This window comes from Simochromis diagramma, unplaced genomic scaffold (assembly GCF_900408965.1).
Source record: "Simochromis diagramma unplaced genomic scaffold, fSimDia1.1 OVJJ01000596.1, whole genome shotgun sequence".
In the NCBI taxonomy this organism is placed as follows: Eukaryota; Metazoa; Chordata; class Actinopteri; order Cichliformes; family Cichlidae; genus Simochromis; species Simochromis diagramma.
Genome location: NW_024387245.1, coordinates 21,966,362 through 21,981,827, shown reverse-complemented (window position 1 = coordinate 21,981,827; position 15,466 = coordinate 21,966,362). Strand labels below are relative to the sequence as shown.

The 15,466-nt window shown below is 38.1% G+C and overlaps 1 protein-coding gene across 2 annotated transcripts in view; it reads left to right on the top strand.

Annotated features, from left to right (window-relative positions):
* Positions 1-1,192: 1,192 nt before the first annotated feature.
* Positions 1,193-15,466, top strand: part of ghrb (growth hormone receptor b) — a 31,614-nt gene continuing 17,340 nt past the window's right edge. The window contains exons 1-2 of one of the 2 annotated variants that reach the window (XM_040000927.1): positions 1,193-1,551; positions 10,694-10,781. In XM_040000927.1, the coding sequence (XP_039856861.1) occupies positions 10,703-10,781 (79 nt within the window). In that variant the 5' untranslated portion in view covers positions 1,193-1,551; positions 10,694-10,702. The other variant, XM_040000928.1, reaches the window with a different exon arrangement.

Below are 15,466 nucleotides of genomic sequence, written 5' to 3'. Positions count from 1 at the left end.
TTTAGTTTTTTTGTAAATTTTGTAAATCAACAAGAAAAATTGTTAAATTGGGAAGAAATAAGGCAAATGTTTTGGAAAAAAATTGGTATATTACTTACTCAAAAAAAATAGAAATATATAGGGAAAAAATAAAGATCTAGCAAATTCACATGAAAAAATATGAATTTGGTCATATTCAGGAGACAAAAAGTGTCATATTTAGGAGAAATTGAGAAACACAAAAACAGCAAATTGAGAAAAAACGTGGCAATTTTTTGCATTTTGCAAGAAAAAAATTGCCACGTTTATATTTAGTCAATATTTGACAATATTGACTAAATTGAATTAATGAGAACAAATGCAGATTTATTGTTAAATATGTGACAAAGTTATTAGAAAAACCTGAAAATTTCATGAGAAAAAAACTTTACAAGACAAAAGCTGCCAACAAGGCAAATTTGGGAAAAATAAATAGCAAATGTCCACTTCTCCTAAATTTCCCAGCATGTTCTTCTCTTGCCCTAACATATAGGATCTCAGTATTTGTGACACCAACTCAGTACACTTAGGCATGTAGAAATGGTCAAGAGGGGCAGGCTGTTGTGTGTATTTCAGAAACTACTGATCTAGTTTTCCCACACAACCATCTCTCGAATTTACAGAGAGGACACTGAGTAAGTGGCAGTTCTCTGGGTCACAAGTCCTTTTCTCTGGTAAAAAAAAAAAAAGGTACTTGTTGATGACAGAGTTCACAGGAAAATGGCCACACTGCTTCAACCGCAAGACATCAGAAACTCAAATGACCCATCATTACAACCAAAGTGTGCAGACAAGCATCACATGTGGTTCTTATGCAAAACTTTGAGGCAGATGGGCTACAGGAGCAGAAGACCACACCAGGTGCCGCTCTTGTCTGCTGTGAACAGGAAACTGAAGCTACAATCCACACAGGCTCACCAAAATAGATTTCTGCTGTGACATTTGGATGGAAGGCTCAGAATTTGGCATAAACAACATGGATCCCTGGATCATTTACCAGCACAGCCTACCTGATCGTTGCTAACCTTGCCCATCCCTTTATGAGCACAAAGGAGAACACACCATGTCTCAAACTGGTTTCATGGACATGAAAATGACTTCACTGTGCGTAAATGGCCTCCACAGTCACCACATCTAAATCCCACAGAGCCATGAAGACAGACAGGAGCAAGGTGTACCTAATAAAGTGTCCTGTAAGCGCTTTCTCACTGTTTTCCTGCTGTTCTCAGACTCCACCGGTAGATGGCGCCACTCTTTGCTTCTCCACAGCGTAAACACATCACAGCTGCTGCCGACTGACACACAGCGAGGCGTTCTTCGACAGCGCTGCCAGCTCATCCCGCATTCTGTGAACAAATACAAAAATAAAAGTAACATAAAAACCATCACGGCTCGCAGCAGAGATAATCCGGAGGTCATTTTTTCCTGAGCGAAGTAGGAGTTTTAGTTTTTTTTTTTCTTCTTGCATGCGTTCGCCTTTGCTACAGCTTTACCCAGGACAGCAGTGAGACCTCCAGGACCGAGCACACTGCGGTGAGTTACATATGTGTGTTGTAACCCACGCGGATCTAAAAGCCACCAGTGGATCTGGGAATCCCACACGCAGTAGATTAAGCCTTGCTTGTGTTGTGTGTGATACTGTCAGAGCTTCTCGTTCACGTTTTCATGAGGTTAGCCTGAAGAGGGGAAAGGACACAACTCCGACTGTGTAAACAAACCAAGAAGTCATTATTCTGGGACTAAACGGGGTTTGTAAGGGTGCTGCCACCTGCTCATTACTTTTGTTTAGAACTACTTTAATACTAATTTAATTTTTACTTTGGTTATTTATTATTATTATTTTGAGAAAATACTAATTAATCAATTAAGCTATGTAATGTTTCCAAGCAAAAATTCTCTAGTCGTGTGGTTTTCTTTTCATGTGTCTTTTCGTGGGGATTTTCTCCTTTCCTTCGTCTTAAATGAGTAAACTGAGCAATTTTGGGGTTTTAGATCTTTACGAAACCTAAAAAAAAGTTTACTTTTTGGATTGTCACACAAAACAGAACTTTGGGGGAGATACATAATAAGAAGAAGCACATATTAATCAATTCGTTGATTATTGGAAAAACAATTAAAAAATAATCAAATGTTTGGCAATGACACTACTTGTAACTTGAAAACCTAAAAATGAAATACTCCAAATGCCTCATGGATTTTAGGAACGTTACAAAGGGAAATAATTAACTCCTACAATATGATGAATTGCAGCGCATTCCATTTTTAATATCTTCAGCTAACATGTAGTGAAAATATATTTTGATAATATGAAAGTTAGAAATGAGGGTTGACTCAAAAGTTTGGCACAGCACTATGTGATTATATGACTCTGAATTTAAAGTGGCATCAGATGCATCTTGTTTGAATCAGCAATTTTTGAAAATGCATCTAGAACCTGTCTAGGCTCCTCTTGTGGCAACCTTAGGGGACTAGACATAATAGTTTAGAGACATTCAAAAGTGTGCATTTAAGCTCCTATAATTAACGCTGCATGTCAGGACAAAAACCGTTAAAACCTGTGGCTAGGTGCGGATCAGGGAGAGGGTATGAAACCGTTTCTAAAGCTCTGAGGGTTCCTGTGAACACGTTGGCCTCAATAACTCAAAAACAAAAGATATTTAGGGCCACCAGTAGTAACTAGGGCCTCAAAATAGCCTGGGATGCCTCTACCACTCTAACAGAGCTTTAGCGGTCATCTGGAGTACTTGCTGTGCTGGAGGACTCTTGGATTTCCAGGAAGAAGATTCTCTAACTGAATGAGTCAAAAACTGAATCATCTGGGGAGAATGCTAAGAACTAAGGTTGACAATGTCTCTGTATTTTATCAGGAAAATAGGAAGTAGGTGCAGAGATTTATTGAAACATGCAAATGCAATTATTCTTGTAATTTCTTTATGTAGTTTTCAGGACTACTTCTCCGGGTCTCTCAAGGAACGTTCAAAGCTCTTTTCTATCCAGGTCTGCTTTTACTGCACTGGCAGTGTGTTTGAGACTGTCATGCTGAAAAATTAAGCATATCAGATGCCTTCCAGATGGAATCAGAATGGTAGATCAAAATCTTACTGTACTTTCTTCATTCATAATTTCCTAATCAACTTTAACAATATCCCCAACACTGCAAATTTAGCCCCAAACCATGACAGAGCCTCAACACAATGACAAAGCTCCTCTTTTCTGAACTCCATGACAACAATTTGAACTATAAATTTGGTTTCATAAGACCTGTTGTCACTGTTTTTATTCCAGTTCTTGTATATTATGGCATACTTCAGTATTTTTTCCCTGTTTCCCTTGGAATGGCTTCTTGATAACAAACCTTACACTGAGACAATTTCTGAGAAGCTTCAGTGAACAGTAGATGGATCTGCTGAGGACACAGATGTATCTTTCAGGTCCTGTGTCAGGTCTTGCTGGAATTTTTCCTATTTCTTTACAGCATGACTTTTAGATACTGTTTAAACAAACAAACAAATAAAACAAAATTCCTCTGAAAATGATCGGATACAAGGACTGCACTGAATGTGAGTGACATCCTGGAGAACTATTCCTCAGACCAGTTTGAAGAATTAGAAGAAAGTCTGGTTTTTAATGAATGGAGGGTGGTGCTGGAGATGATGTGCTGAGAAGAATGTCTTTCCAAAACATCTCGAAGCTGAAGGGAAAAACTGACTTCCATCAAATATTGAACTAAGAGGCTTTTCTTAATGAGAAAATTCTCTTCTTATTTGCAGGTATAAAATCTCATTTGAACGTGGCTGAATGTTTTGTGAAGTAACTGAGTGCAAAGCTTTAAAGTCTTAAACCTAAGGTGGAATTTCCCTGCCTGTCACGGTGTTAAGTTTCCTGTTTTCATCAAATCTGACAGCCCTGTCCTAGTTAAAAAAAAAACAAAAAAAAACCCAATGCAGTCTCACCCAAAAGATATTTTACTGTTTTGTTTTCATTTTTTTTAAGGTCCTGAAATGTTTAAACTGAGAAAATGCATAATTTCAAGACAAGTATGAGTAGTTTTAAAAGGGCTGGAAAATGGAGTTAAAGCTGTGCTTACAAATTGTGAAACAGTTTTAGTTCCTCAGTATAAAATGACCAAGGGTTTAATATCTCATCATCCACATTGCATGATGCCATTAAAAGATCTGGAGAAATCTCTGTGTGCAAGCGCCAAGACTGAAAATCAGTATTGGATACTGTGATCTATAGTCCCACAGACAGCACTGCATTAAAAATAGGCATGATTCTGAAACCACTGTCTGTGAGCACAGGTCACTGTGTCATCCACAAATGCAGGTTAATGCATTTGTTCATGCAAAGAGGTAAACATGATCCAGAAACACTGCCATCTTCTCTCGTCCAAAGCTCATTTAAACTGGCGGTATAAACGGTATACGGTAGAAACAATATGAATTTGGCCAACGGTAGAGATTTTGACTATACCACTCTACCTCGATAGCACATGTTGATGGTGTCATCAAGCCTGTTTTGGTCGAAAGCATCGCAGTGGCTGCAAGCAATATCATCTGCAAATTATGCCGTTTGGCAGTAATAGCAAAGAGAAGAAGCACGTTTTGGAATATGAGGAAAACCAAAAACTGCGCTTCACTTCCGTGCCATTGATTCATCAATGTTGAATTCTCTCGCAGCTGCTCTATTCCCATGTTGCAGTATATTAATGACTAACCTCGTATTGTGGATGGATTATCTCAGTTGTTCTCCTGACTGAAGTTTGGTCCATTTAAAGCATCATGCCATGCAATTGCATTTGTCTCTAACCATCAGGAACCCTCACGTTAACTTTTATCGAGTGGAAAAAGTTAGCGTTCATCCTCTAGCTTCACTGTGTTTGTTATGCTAAAATAGCTGTGTCGCTAGTGGTCACGTAGCACATCATTATATACCAGCTAGTCCAACTTCACTAACTCTACAAAAGTCACTGTTGTTTAGTTTTCTGTCTTCATTTATGCTGGAAGTGATAGCAGAGCTGTATGTTTTAATTTTTCAGAAATCTCTCAGTCAGAACATGCAATATCATGTTTAGGTGGAAACTAGCGAGCTAACTTCCTGCTAACTTCTAACTCTGTTAAATTTAATAAATTCTGTTTTCATGCTTGGATGTTAAACTTAATTGCTACACTTGGTAAAGCAGCAACGCTGATCATTATACTAAAGATGAAAAATTTAGACAGTTTTTAACTCTCAGTGATGCCGCAGTGTTCGTTTGACTTTGGGACCTGAAGCAGACGGAGTTTTGGACCCAGATTACTCCGCGAGGCTCCTGACTATGGTAGTTGTAATGCTCCCACAATCCATCAAGTGGTGCTTCGTAGCTTACCAAAGTCGTTCTAAAACATTTTTACAGATTTTTGAGCGCTTGTACCACATAAAATTGGTTTCGAGGTCAGTAATCACAACCAGAATTCATAGATAAAGTGGATTATAAGGTGCACTGTCGATTTTTGAGACAATTAAGGGATTTTAAGCGCACCTTATAGTGCGGAAAACACGGTATACAAAGGAAAAGAATATATCGCGATATATATCGTTACCGCACATGCTTCAGATTATACTGTGATACGGATTTTAGGCCATATCGCCCAGCCCTAGTTTCAAGCATAAACAGATTTATGATCTTAAATAATTTCTCACAGTTAGTTACTGTATTATCACAAACAGGTTGGATGTATTTGCCAACTTGACCCATTCAATCTCAGAGTGATGGCTCTGACTCTGTCTGTGGGCAACACTTTTTAGTGACAAGGTTGGGGAGCAAAATAAAGACTTGACATGAGATAATTTAATCTTATTAGATAAAACAGATACTGACAAAATGTAACTTTGAGGGGAATCATTTGCAGTTGGAAAAAAAAACCCATGATAAATCGCAGTATATGTTAGCATAAACATATAATATATCACAGTGTTAAAAATTGCAATCATATCAGATTCTATTAAATGCTAGTTATTTTTTTAAAATAATGCTTTCACTAATTAGCAATATATTTGTGTGATTATACACAAAAACTTCAAGAATTTCAAGCTGTTTTCTTTTTACGTTGTCATTATTTGGTAGTGTGTGTGGAATTTTGAGGTGAAAAAGGAATTTAATCCATTTTGGAATAAGGCTGTAACATGAAAAAATGTGGAACAAGTGAAGCACTGAGAATACTTTGTGTACTTCCTCCTTTGTCCCCATTATAATTACTGCTGCTGTTGGACACAGGGCAATCAAGCCTGATCATTAGACATAACTAAGGCTCATAAAGATTATGAAAACTGAAATGATGTCTGTTTGTGAAAACACCGGTACAACGAGGCCCTGAATACATGTTAAAAAGTTATGATAAGCTTCTCTAGAACCTGGTATTGGCCTTGAACATGGTAGCGGAGCCCAGGTGTGTTTATTTAACAGGCTCTGACCTCTGCAGCTGTGAGCAAAGTTTAGTCTGGAAGAGCATGAGTTAAAAAAAAAAAAAAACCCTCAAAAAAACTACACATGTAAGAAACCACTTTCTTAACTCCGTGTAGACAAACAGAGGTAAACACTAACTTACACTACTGTGTGCATTTTGACTCCACTTTATAAATTAAAGGTTATGTGTGATTTACCTATAGAAGTGTGGTATCTGCAGGTTTCCAAATCTGCTGTCAGTGATCACATATATTGAAACATTTTAGGGCCAATCTGTGTTAGCTGCTGAGAATCTGTTTTCTCAGAACAATACTGTGAGGTATTTATCCTAAAAAAGTTAAGCTCAAGGACTTTAGATAATGGGATTTCAAATGGGCCCTCTGAAAACGATGCTAGAAAATCATCTAAAAACAGCCCTGCCTGTAGAAAACTAACCACAGTAGAGACTTGAAATTTTGCATAATTCCCGGTAAGTGCAGCTTTTGTTTTTTCAGGCAAATCCAAGATTGTCAGACGGGAGGAATTCGATAAACTGACATCGAATAACCCCGATCTAATTGTGTGAAACTAGCTGATGCATTTATCAGTCACTTTCTTCATTTTTAATGATGTTCTGTATAAAATGAGTTTGAAAGAAAAGGAGGAAAGTTATCAGTGATTGCTGTAAACCAAGCAAGTGTCTAATTCTGATAAATATTTAAAGTTAAAAGAATACAAAAATACACTTGTACCTAAGTCCTGATATCATTCAGTAAACCTTTAGTAAATTAATATTGGGTGATTTGTAAATTAAGTCTAAGAAAGTCAATGCTCCAAAGTGAGCTTAGTTGAAGAAAGAAATATGACCTTGCTGCACATCTTTGAATAGCATGGCAACAAATAGCAGTGAATATATTAGAGTGGAGACGGTAAACTGGCAAGACGGCAGACGGCAGAGAAACATTCAAGTAGATCGAAGCTGAACAGGCTTAGAGAACAACATGAATGGGTTTGCATCAGAAGGTCTCTGCCTCTTCGAATGGAGATCAAACCACATCTTTGTTGATATGTTCTGAGGCAGGGATCGCAAACATGAGGCCCAGTGTCCAAAATTTTGCACATTCATGTCTTACAGTTTAAACCTAAGAAGTCATGCTGACACATTTCATTCATTTACTAGAGCAACATGTTTTTTTTTTTTATCATGTATAAACACTGAGACATGCTGTTTAAATTGCACTTTTTCTTATTTTAGGATATGTCAGGGATTAAATGTGGAGGACTTTCACTGGTCCGGTCCACTTAAGCAGTATGTAGCCCACGGTGTAAAATGAGTTTGACATCCCTGATCTGAGGTGTGAAAACTCATCATTATGCATAGAAGATCTTTATTTGTGAAAGAGTTAAATTATTAAAAGATAAACGTTTTGAAACCACTGAAAGTGTTTTCTGAGTTGTATGTGGTGCAGTGTCATTCACAAGGCCTACAACAAATACCGCCTTCATCCTAACATATATGTGGTTTTGCGTTTTCTTTAACTTTTGAAAATTCCTTGGCACAAATTTATAAGCTCCAACAGTCTGAGCAGTGCTAAGTTTTTAAATGTTATAATAAGTGTTTGTGAGAAATATTTATACAAAAAGACCTTTATTATCATCCCTCATTAACACCTCTAATCAAAGCTCACAGAAGTGAGTTCTGGGTAGATTAATTTGGCATCGAAAAAATTGCAACTGATGTCAGCAAACAAGAGCTACGCAAAGCCCAGAGAAGTAGTAAGGTTGGATTTCACAAGAGCTGGCAGGACTCCAGCACCACTGGCTGGGTGTCACGTTCAGAAGAAATCTGTTTAGTATTTCGAAATATGCCTTTCCAAGAAAGATGGATTGTTTGTGAATACCAAGAAGCATAATGAATAAAACACATTTCTTAACCTGCTTGTCCTTGCTGCTTTCGAATAACTGGTGTTGTCTCATTCATCCCCATCTTTGTGTAGCAAAAAAAGATAATAAAAACATGTCATTAAACAGGTTGCAGTTTTGAACAGCTGCTAAAATACTGCTATGGATATGCACTTACTGGCCACTTTGTTAGGTATACCTGCTCAGCTGCTTTTTAATGCATATCTGCTAAACCTGCATTTAGACATATAAACATGGTCAAGATGACCTGCTGAAATTCAGACTGGGCATTGAAATGGGGGGGAAAAGGTGACTGAAGTAACTTTGAACATGGCATCGTTGTTGGTGCCAGACGGGTTGGTCTGAGTATTTCAGGAACTGCTGATCTGAAGGGATTTTCCCACTCAACCAACAAATCTGCAGCAACTGCACGATGTTATCACCATGTTTGCACCATGTTTAACCTATGCAGTGAAGAATTAAGGCAGTTTTTCAAAGGAAAAAAGGGGATCCAAGTCACCACTAGCAAGGTGTACCTAATTAAGGTGCCAGTGAGTGTAACTGTCTTACTGCTTCATCATTTCGTTGCGTTAAGAAGCTGCAGTTTCTGCTTCTGCTGCTGCTTTCTTTGTGCACTCTGAGCTTCATATAATAAAGTGATTTGAAGTGTGGATGAATGAGACTTAGTCATTTATTCTTTTCTTGAGTTTAATGCAGGTAACAAGAAATGTATCCATTAAATTGTGATAGTGCAAAAGATGTAGCACGTAGTGGTGTCTGGAAAAACAAGCAACATGCAACTAGCTTAAAATGGACACTGGGCTAGCTTGTTAGCTCAGAAATTTCTTAGACATGTGGATGGACGAATCTGAAAATGTCACTCACTCTTAAACTGAAAGCTTAACTATAAAGAATTTTACTAGCCAGTTTCCCAAACACGGATTAAACCTAAAAGACTAAAAGGAAAAAAAATCTGTGACAACTCTATTGAAAAAAGGGTTAGTCTACGATGAGGCTTAATCCATTTTGGGGGAATTGAGCCGTGTATTTAACAAAGGCCTCAGTCATACAGCGAGCCCCCGGCAACCACTGGTTGCTAGTGAAAAATGTGTATTCCCTAACTGGCTGGCGGATGCTTGTTAGCTTCCAGCAACCACTCAACCAATCAAAAACCATGAGTCAACTGCTTTCAACAACTTCTGTGTTCTTATTGTAACACCTCTACTAATGTTCTAGATAAGAATTAATAAATAGCTAAAGCTGCTAAACAGAAACAAGCAAACAAACTGAAACTACACTGAATTAAAGGCAAAATGTTGAAAATAAATAAAAAATAAAAACTAATCAGAAAAGAATTTTAGAGCGCTCAAGCACTCCCAAAACCATAGTAGCCCTGAAAATAATAGCAATGATAGTTTGGAAAATAATGCTAAAATGCTAACTTCTAACGCTAACCCAGAAGGAAGATGAAGAGGGAATCTAATGACACAAATCAGTGGTGCGGATTTAAAACACGTCTTACCTGAAGCGTTAGCAGGCAAAAGTGCAAATTGTTGTGATGATGAAGGGTGATTAAAGTGACTTAATAAGTTTCTGCTTAAGCATATTTGCTGTTTAAATAGCATCAAAAACACTGGCTGGCTAATTTTAACCTTCAGTGTTTGTTTACAGTATAGGACAGTTACAGATCCAGGTATGAACAAGTGAAAAGAATGTTACCTGTTCATGGCCAGCAGCAGCCCGTATTGATTTAGGATATTGGTATGACTTTATTGTTATAAATTCTGTTTCACTGTTACCTTGGCACAGAGAAGGAGAGAGGAAGACAGAGAGGGGGAGGACAGAGATTTCTGAGATAAATAATATTTGTGTTTTCTTGTTTTCAGTACAGCTGGTCTTCTACATGCTTTAAGCACTAGGTCGTTATATATTATTTTAGAATCTTTACTCAAGTCATGGATTTTTTTTATCAGTTATTGTGCAGAAAAAATGCAAAAGAATGCAAATGTGCAAAAGTTTAATAAAGTTAATCCAATTTTCTTACAAGCAAGCTGAAACTATAAACATACAGAGATTGTTACTAATGTACAGCACCTGCAGCAGTGTGGCAGTAGTCAAAGTAGTAATAAGTTCAGCATGGGAAGCTGGTATAGAATATTTTAGTAAACCAGGAAAAAAAATTCTTTGCCTTAAATAACAGTGCCTCAGCAGAGGTTTAGATCTAGTTACGCCCCCGGTGGGAGCGTACTGGTTTAATGGTGGTAGTGGGCTGGGCTTTCGTCAGCTGTGTGGTTCAGCTGGGTGGACTGCCCTGAGAAACTTAACATTACCCACATGTCTCCTCCACAGCTCCACACCATGGCTCCCACTCTCACCATGCTCCTCTTTGTGCTTCACATCCTCACTGCTTCGGTGCTGCAGTCGGCCTCAGAACCAGGTAGGATTTTGAATATTTATTTCAATAAATCAGCATGCATGTTTGTAAAGCTGTGGAAGACCTGATTCAGGTTTGAAAACACAGTCATTAAATGACATTAATTCGTGCCTTTGGTTGTGTTTTGCAACTCTACTGCTATGACATCTGGTGCCTTCTACTAGCCAGATTTTCAGATGCTGTTGAACTGTTTTGTGGGAATAAAAATTGAGGAACATCATAATAACTGGGGAAGTATTACCAGAGATCAGGATGCTTTTAATGGTCACAGGAGACTTTGAGCCTAGTATAATGTAAAATACTAATAGTTGCATACTTACTGAGCTGGTTTGGCTTTAAATGAAATGGGTTGCATAACACATTCACAGAGAGCCTCGGTGAGCAGAGAGCAGATTTCTAGTGAAGTGGCTTCCCAGGAATTCTGAACAGAGAGCACTCGGCTGTTGTTAAACAATGGGAAGCTGTTCAGTTCGTAGAGGCCTGGCTTTCTACCAAACACTCCGCAAATGGAAGTGGAAATGCTGTGTATGTGGACACATAGGCTGTGTTTTATCCACAGTGATAAACTATGTCTGTGCTGGCTATTTATGCCACACACGGACATCCGGTGCTTTGTCTTGTTACATAATACTCAGTAAGTTAGCAGAGGTGTGGACAGAGAACATAATCTCCTGCTGTTTGCTATTATCCTCTTTGTGCTCAGTACCCTTTAGGTGGGATTTTACAAGGCCGCTGTGTTTTGACAGGAGTGTTTGCTGCTCTAGAAAAAAAAAATGAGACTGAGGACAACTTGTTGATTGAAAACAGTGAAGTCACAAGTAAAAGAGTTCTTTTATAAAAACAGATTTGGCAACACGCTAGCCAGCTTGTAGTGACCTGTACATTTCTGACTCACTCCAGTGATCTCAAATGTTGTGGAGGGATTCTTATTGGTTTAGTGTCACCATGGTTAATGGCTGCTTGTCCAGTGGGTGGAATATCTACAGAACCAACATAAACTTCGTGATCTAATTGTGTAATATGAGAATCTACACTGTAATTTTTTAGTGTAGACAAGATTTTCAGAATCAACATAAATTTAAAAAGGCTGAATCATCATCAAAATATAGCCAGAGGCCTTGAAATTGTATTTACGCAAATGTACACTATATGGACAAAGGTACTGGGACCCTCTTTGTAGCTATAATAGCCACTATTTGGTGTTGTGCTTTGTGATGTAATGCTTGCGTGCAATTGCCCTGCCATAGAAACCCAATCCATGAAGCTTCCACTGCACAGTTTCTGTGCTGATGTTATATCCATAGGAATTTCTAGCTCTGCAGTAGCTGACTCAGCAGATCATTGGCGATGTTTATGCACAGTGGTCCCTCGTTTATTGCGGGAGTTACGTTCTTAAAAATAACCCGCGATAGGTGAAATCCGCGAAATAGCCAGCTTTAGTTTTTACAATTATTATAGATGTTTTAAGGCTGTAAAACTGCTCACTACACACTTTATACACATTTCTCAGACAGGTATGAACATTTTCACACTTTTCTCTCTTATTTAAACACTTTCAAAGTTCAGATCTGATGGTGCAAAACATTTCGTCGACATTGTTGTGTTTGTTGGGGAGAAAACGTGCAAACATACAGTACAGCACTTCAGAGTCACACTGCTAGCGATCGAAGAATTATGTAAATTTGACAAGCTGAATGCATTCTGTACTGTACAGTAGGGCTGGGCCATATCATACTGTTCACGGTAATACCGTTATACTGTTGGGCAATGATAAGAAAATGAAATATCGCGATAGAATATGGGTAAAACGTGCATGCGCAGTGCCTTTGTTTTCATATGCACATGACGGAAAAAGTATGGCAGCGGAATGAGAAGAAATGAGAATGAGAAGGGCGAAAGCGGATCGTTGAATGAAACGGATGAACCAGAATTAGTTTGTAAAAATGCTGCAACTTCAGTGGTGTGGAACTGGTTTAGCTTTCATCCGTCAGATACACAACAAAGCACTATTTTTGGTAGAGCATGCTAGCGGGCCGTCGTTATTACCGTGTTGTTTGGAAAATACGGCACACTTAAAATCAATCCTTTGATTTTTCTGAAAATCGACAGTGCCCCTTATAATCCCGTGTGCCTTATGTAGGAATTCTGGTTGTGTTTACTGACCTTGAAACGATTTTATGTCGTACACGGCGCTCGAAAATCTGTCAAATGTTTTAGTACGACTTTGCTAAGCTAGAAACCCGCACCGCTTGATGGATTGGCTCCTGCTATTGTAGGCAGGAGCCTCGCGGAGTGATACGTACTGCGCTTCAACATAATATTACCGTATTGTGCGTGTATAACGTCTTTTTAAGTTTTGTGGATATTATACAAGGTTATGCTGAGGATATGTCGGCCAATTTCCACTGGAAATGCCTTTTGGTTAAACTGTCAGCAAGGAATTTGCATTTGGACTGTTACATTTTTATATAACTTTAATGCACATAAAAAACAGCTGCTTGTTTAAGTGAAAACACATTGATTTTTATTTTATTTTATTTTTTTTGCCCTAATAAAATGTGGAGTTGCAAAGCATTTTGTCTAGTGTCAATTATATCGTCAGTTATATCGTTATCGCAAATTTTCAAATGTATATCGTGATAAATAGTTTTGGTCATATCGCCCTGCTCTACTGTACAGGAGACACAGCAGGAGTCTGATTGACAATGGTCTACAGCCGATCAGGATGCAGAACACAATGCGTGTAAACAAAAGAAAAAGAAAGAAAGCATGCAAAATTGCACAAAATAATCTGCAAAACAGTGAGGTCGTAAAAGGTGAACTGCGTTATAGCGAGGGACCACTTTATATCCTTCAGCGCTCGGCAATCCCATCCAGTAACTTTACTTGGTCTGCCATTGCTGTGGGTCCTAAATGCTTCCACTTTGTGTATAAAAACGTATTACCGCTTACAGTTAATTTTGATTATTTAAGAGGAGGTAAATTTCAATTTTTGCAGCAGTCTCATCAGAGTACTATACTTAAAGTTTAGAGAACTCTTTAGAAACAACCATTCTTTCACAAATGTTTGTATGATCTTGCTACTCAGTACCAAAAATATGGTGTTTACCTACAGATTCTGCATCAGGTATATTTATAGCGAGTGCTCAGTGTTTTATGTTGTCATGCCGACAGTATAAAAGCCACTTAAACAAAGATAGGGTGGCTATGCAAACTGGTTGTATTTAGCTAATTCTCAGCATCACTTTACTTCTAAACCAACCTCTTAGTTATATTACCATGTCCAATGTTAAAAGTTCAGTTTAAATACATATTTACAAGATGAATTTAAAAGGAAAACCTTGAGTTTTGCTGAACTTTACGGAGCCTTATAACCACAGCCAGATTGATTCCAAACCGTTTTCATTCTGGCAGATTTTATAATGCAGATTTTAATTTGTCTCCCCATTACACACAAGGTGTCCTTTCACATCACTGCTTCTGAGAGACAACAGTTTCCAGGATCAATAGTGGATGGCTTGAAGGCGGGTCATCTACCAATCAGTTCAATCGCTGGCTGCTCCAGTCTCCAGACTGCATGCCTAAGTAACCTTTGGCCTAGATACTGAACCCCAAGTTGCTCTTCGATGTGTTCATTGGAGTATGACTTTGTGTAAAAGGCCTTAGGTGTAGAAAAAAGTGCTTGTATGAATTAGGGCTGCCACAAACAATTATTTTGATAGTCGACTAATCAGATCATGCATCCACTGGACGTAAAGCGTACAGCTTATTGCAGCAGCATGCGTCTGCTCTTATATAACTATCATTAGCTTACAGCTTGAAGTGTTTAAGGTATGTGCTAACTAAAAATAAAGACAAGATGATAGTTTATTAAACTTTTAACGAAATTTGTTTTTTTTTAGTTTTTGGTGTTTTTTTTACTTTTAATTCCACTCACTGGTTAGATTTGGCACTGAAAACGACTGCTGAGTTTAGGTAAAATCTCCATGGATAGGATTAGGAGAGGACTGGTTTGGATTTAAACACACCCTTTCACAACAATGGCCCTGTTTGTTGTGAAATAATGAGTTGGGAGGGACCAATTGGGCTCAATTAATCCTTAACATGGTGCATCAGGGCAAGATGCAAAAGGACAACTTGTGCCTTTTTTCATCTGCCATACCAGTAGTTTTGACAAAGGGGCACTAATTGATGCCCTGGAGATGAGAAAGGGCTGTAACATCTGAGGCAACCAGTGAGGCATAAAATACCACACTCAATCTGGCATTTCCGCTAGCATTTTGAAAATGAAACGGTTAAACATAAATGAAATAATTAAGAAATGTAACTGGCTTTCAAAGTAATGATGATGAAAGCAGAGGAAAAAGTTAGAGGATTTTAAAGAGTTAAAAAATAGTCAACAATCAGTCGGCTTTAACAGTTTTGTTCTTGTTTCACAATAAAAGTCAACATTATCTGTTTCAAGTTTCAAAGTTGTTTTTTTTTCACCTAAGGTAACAAAACTTTTACAATAGCTCTGTCACATCTTAAGGGGTGTTTATGCTCTTTCTTTCCTCCTTTCTTGTTCCATTTGGCCCCTTATATGCTCATCTGGGTCAAGCTACAGCATTGGAGCAAATAGTACATTTCTTTTGAGAGCACACATAGCCAAAAATAACTCCTCTCACTTTCCAGCTATACTGAAGCAC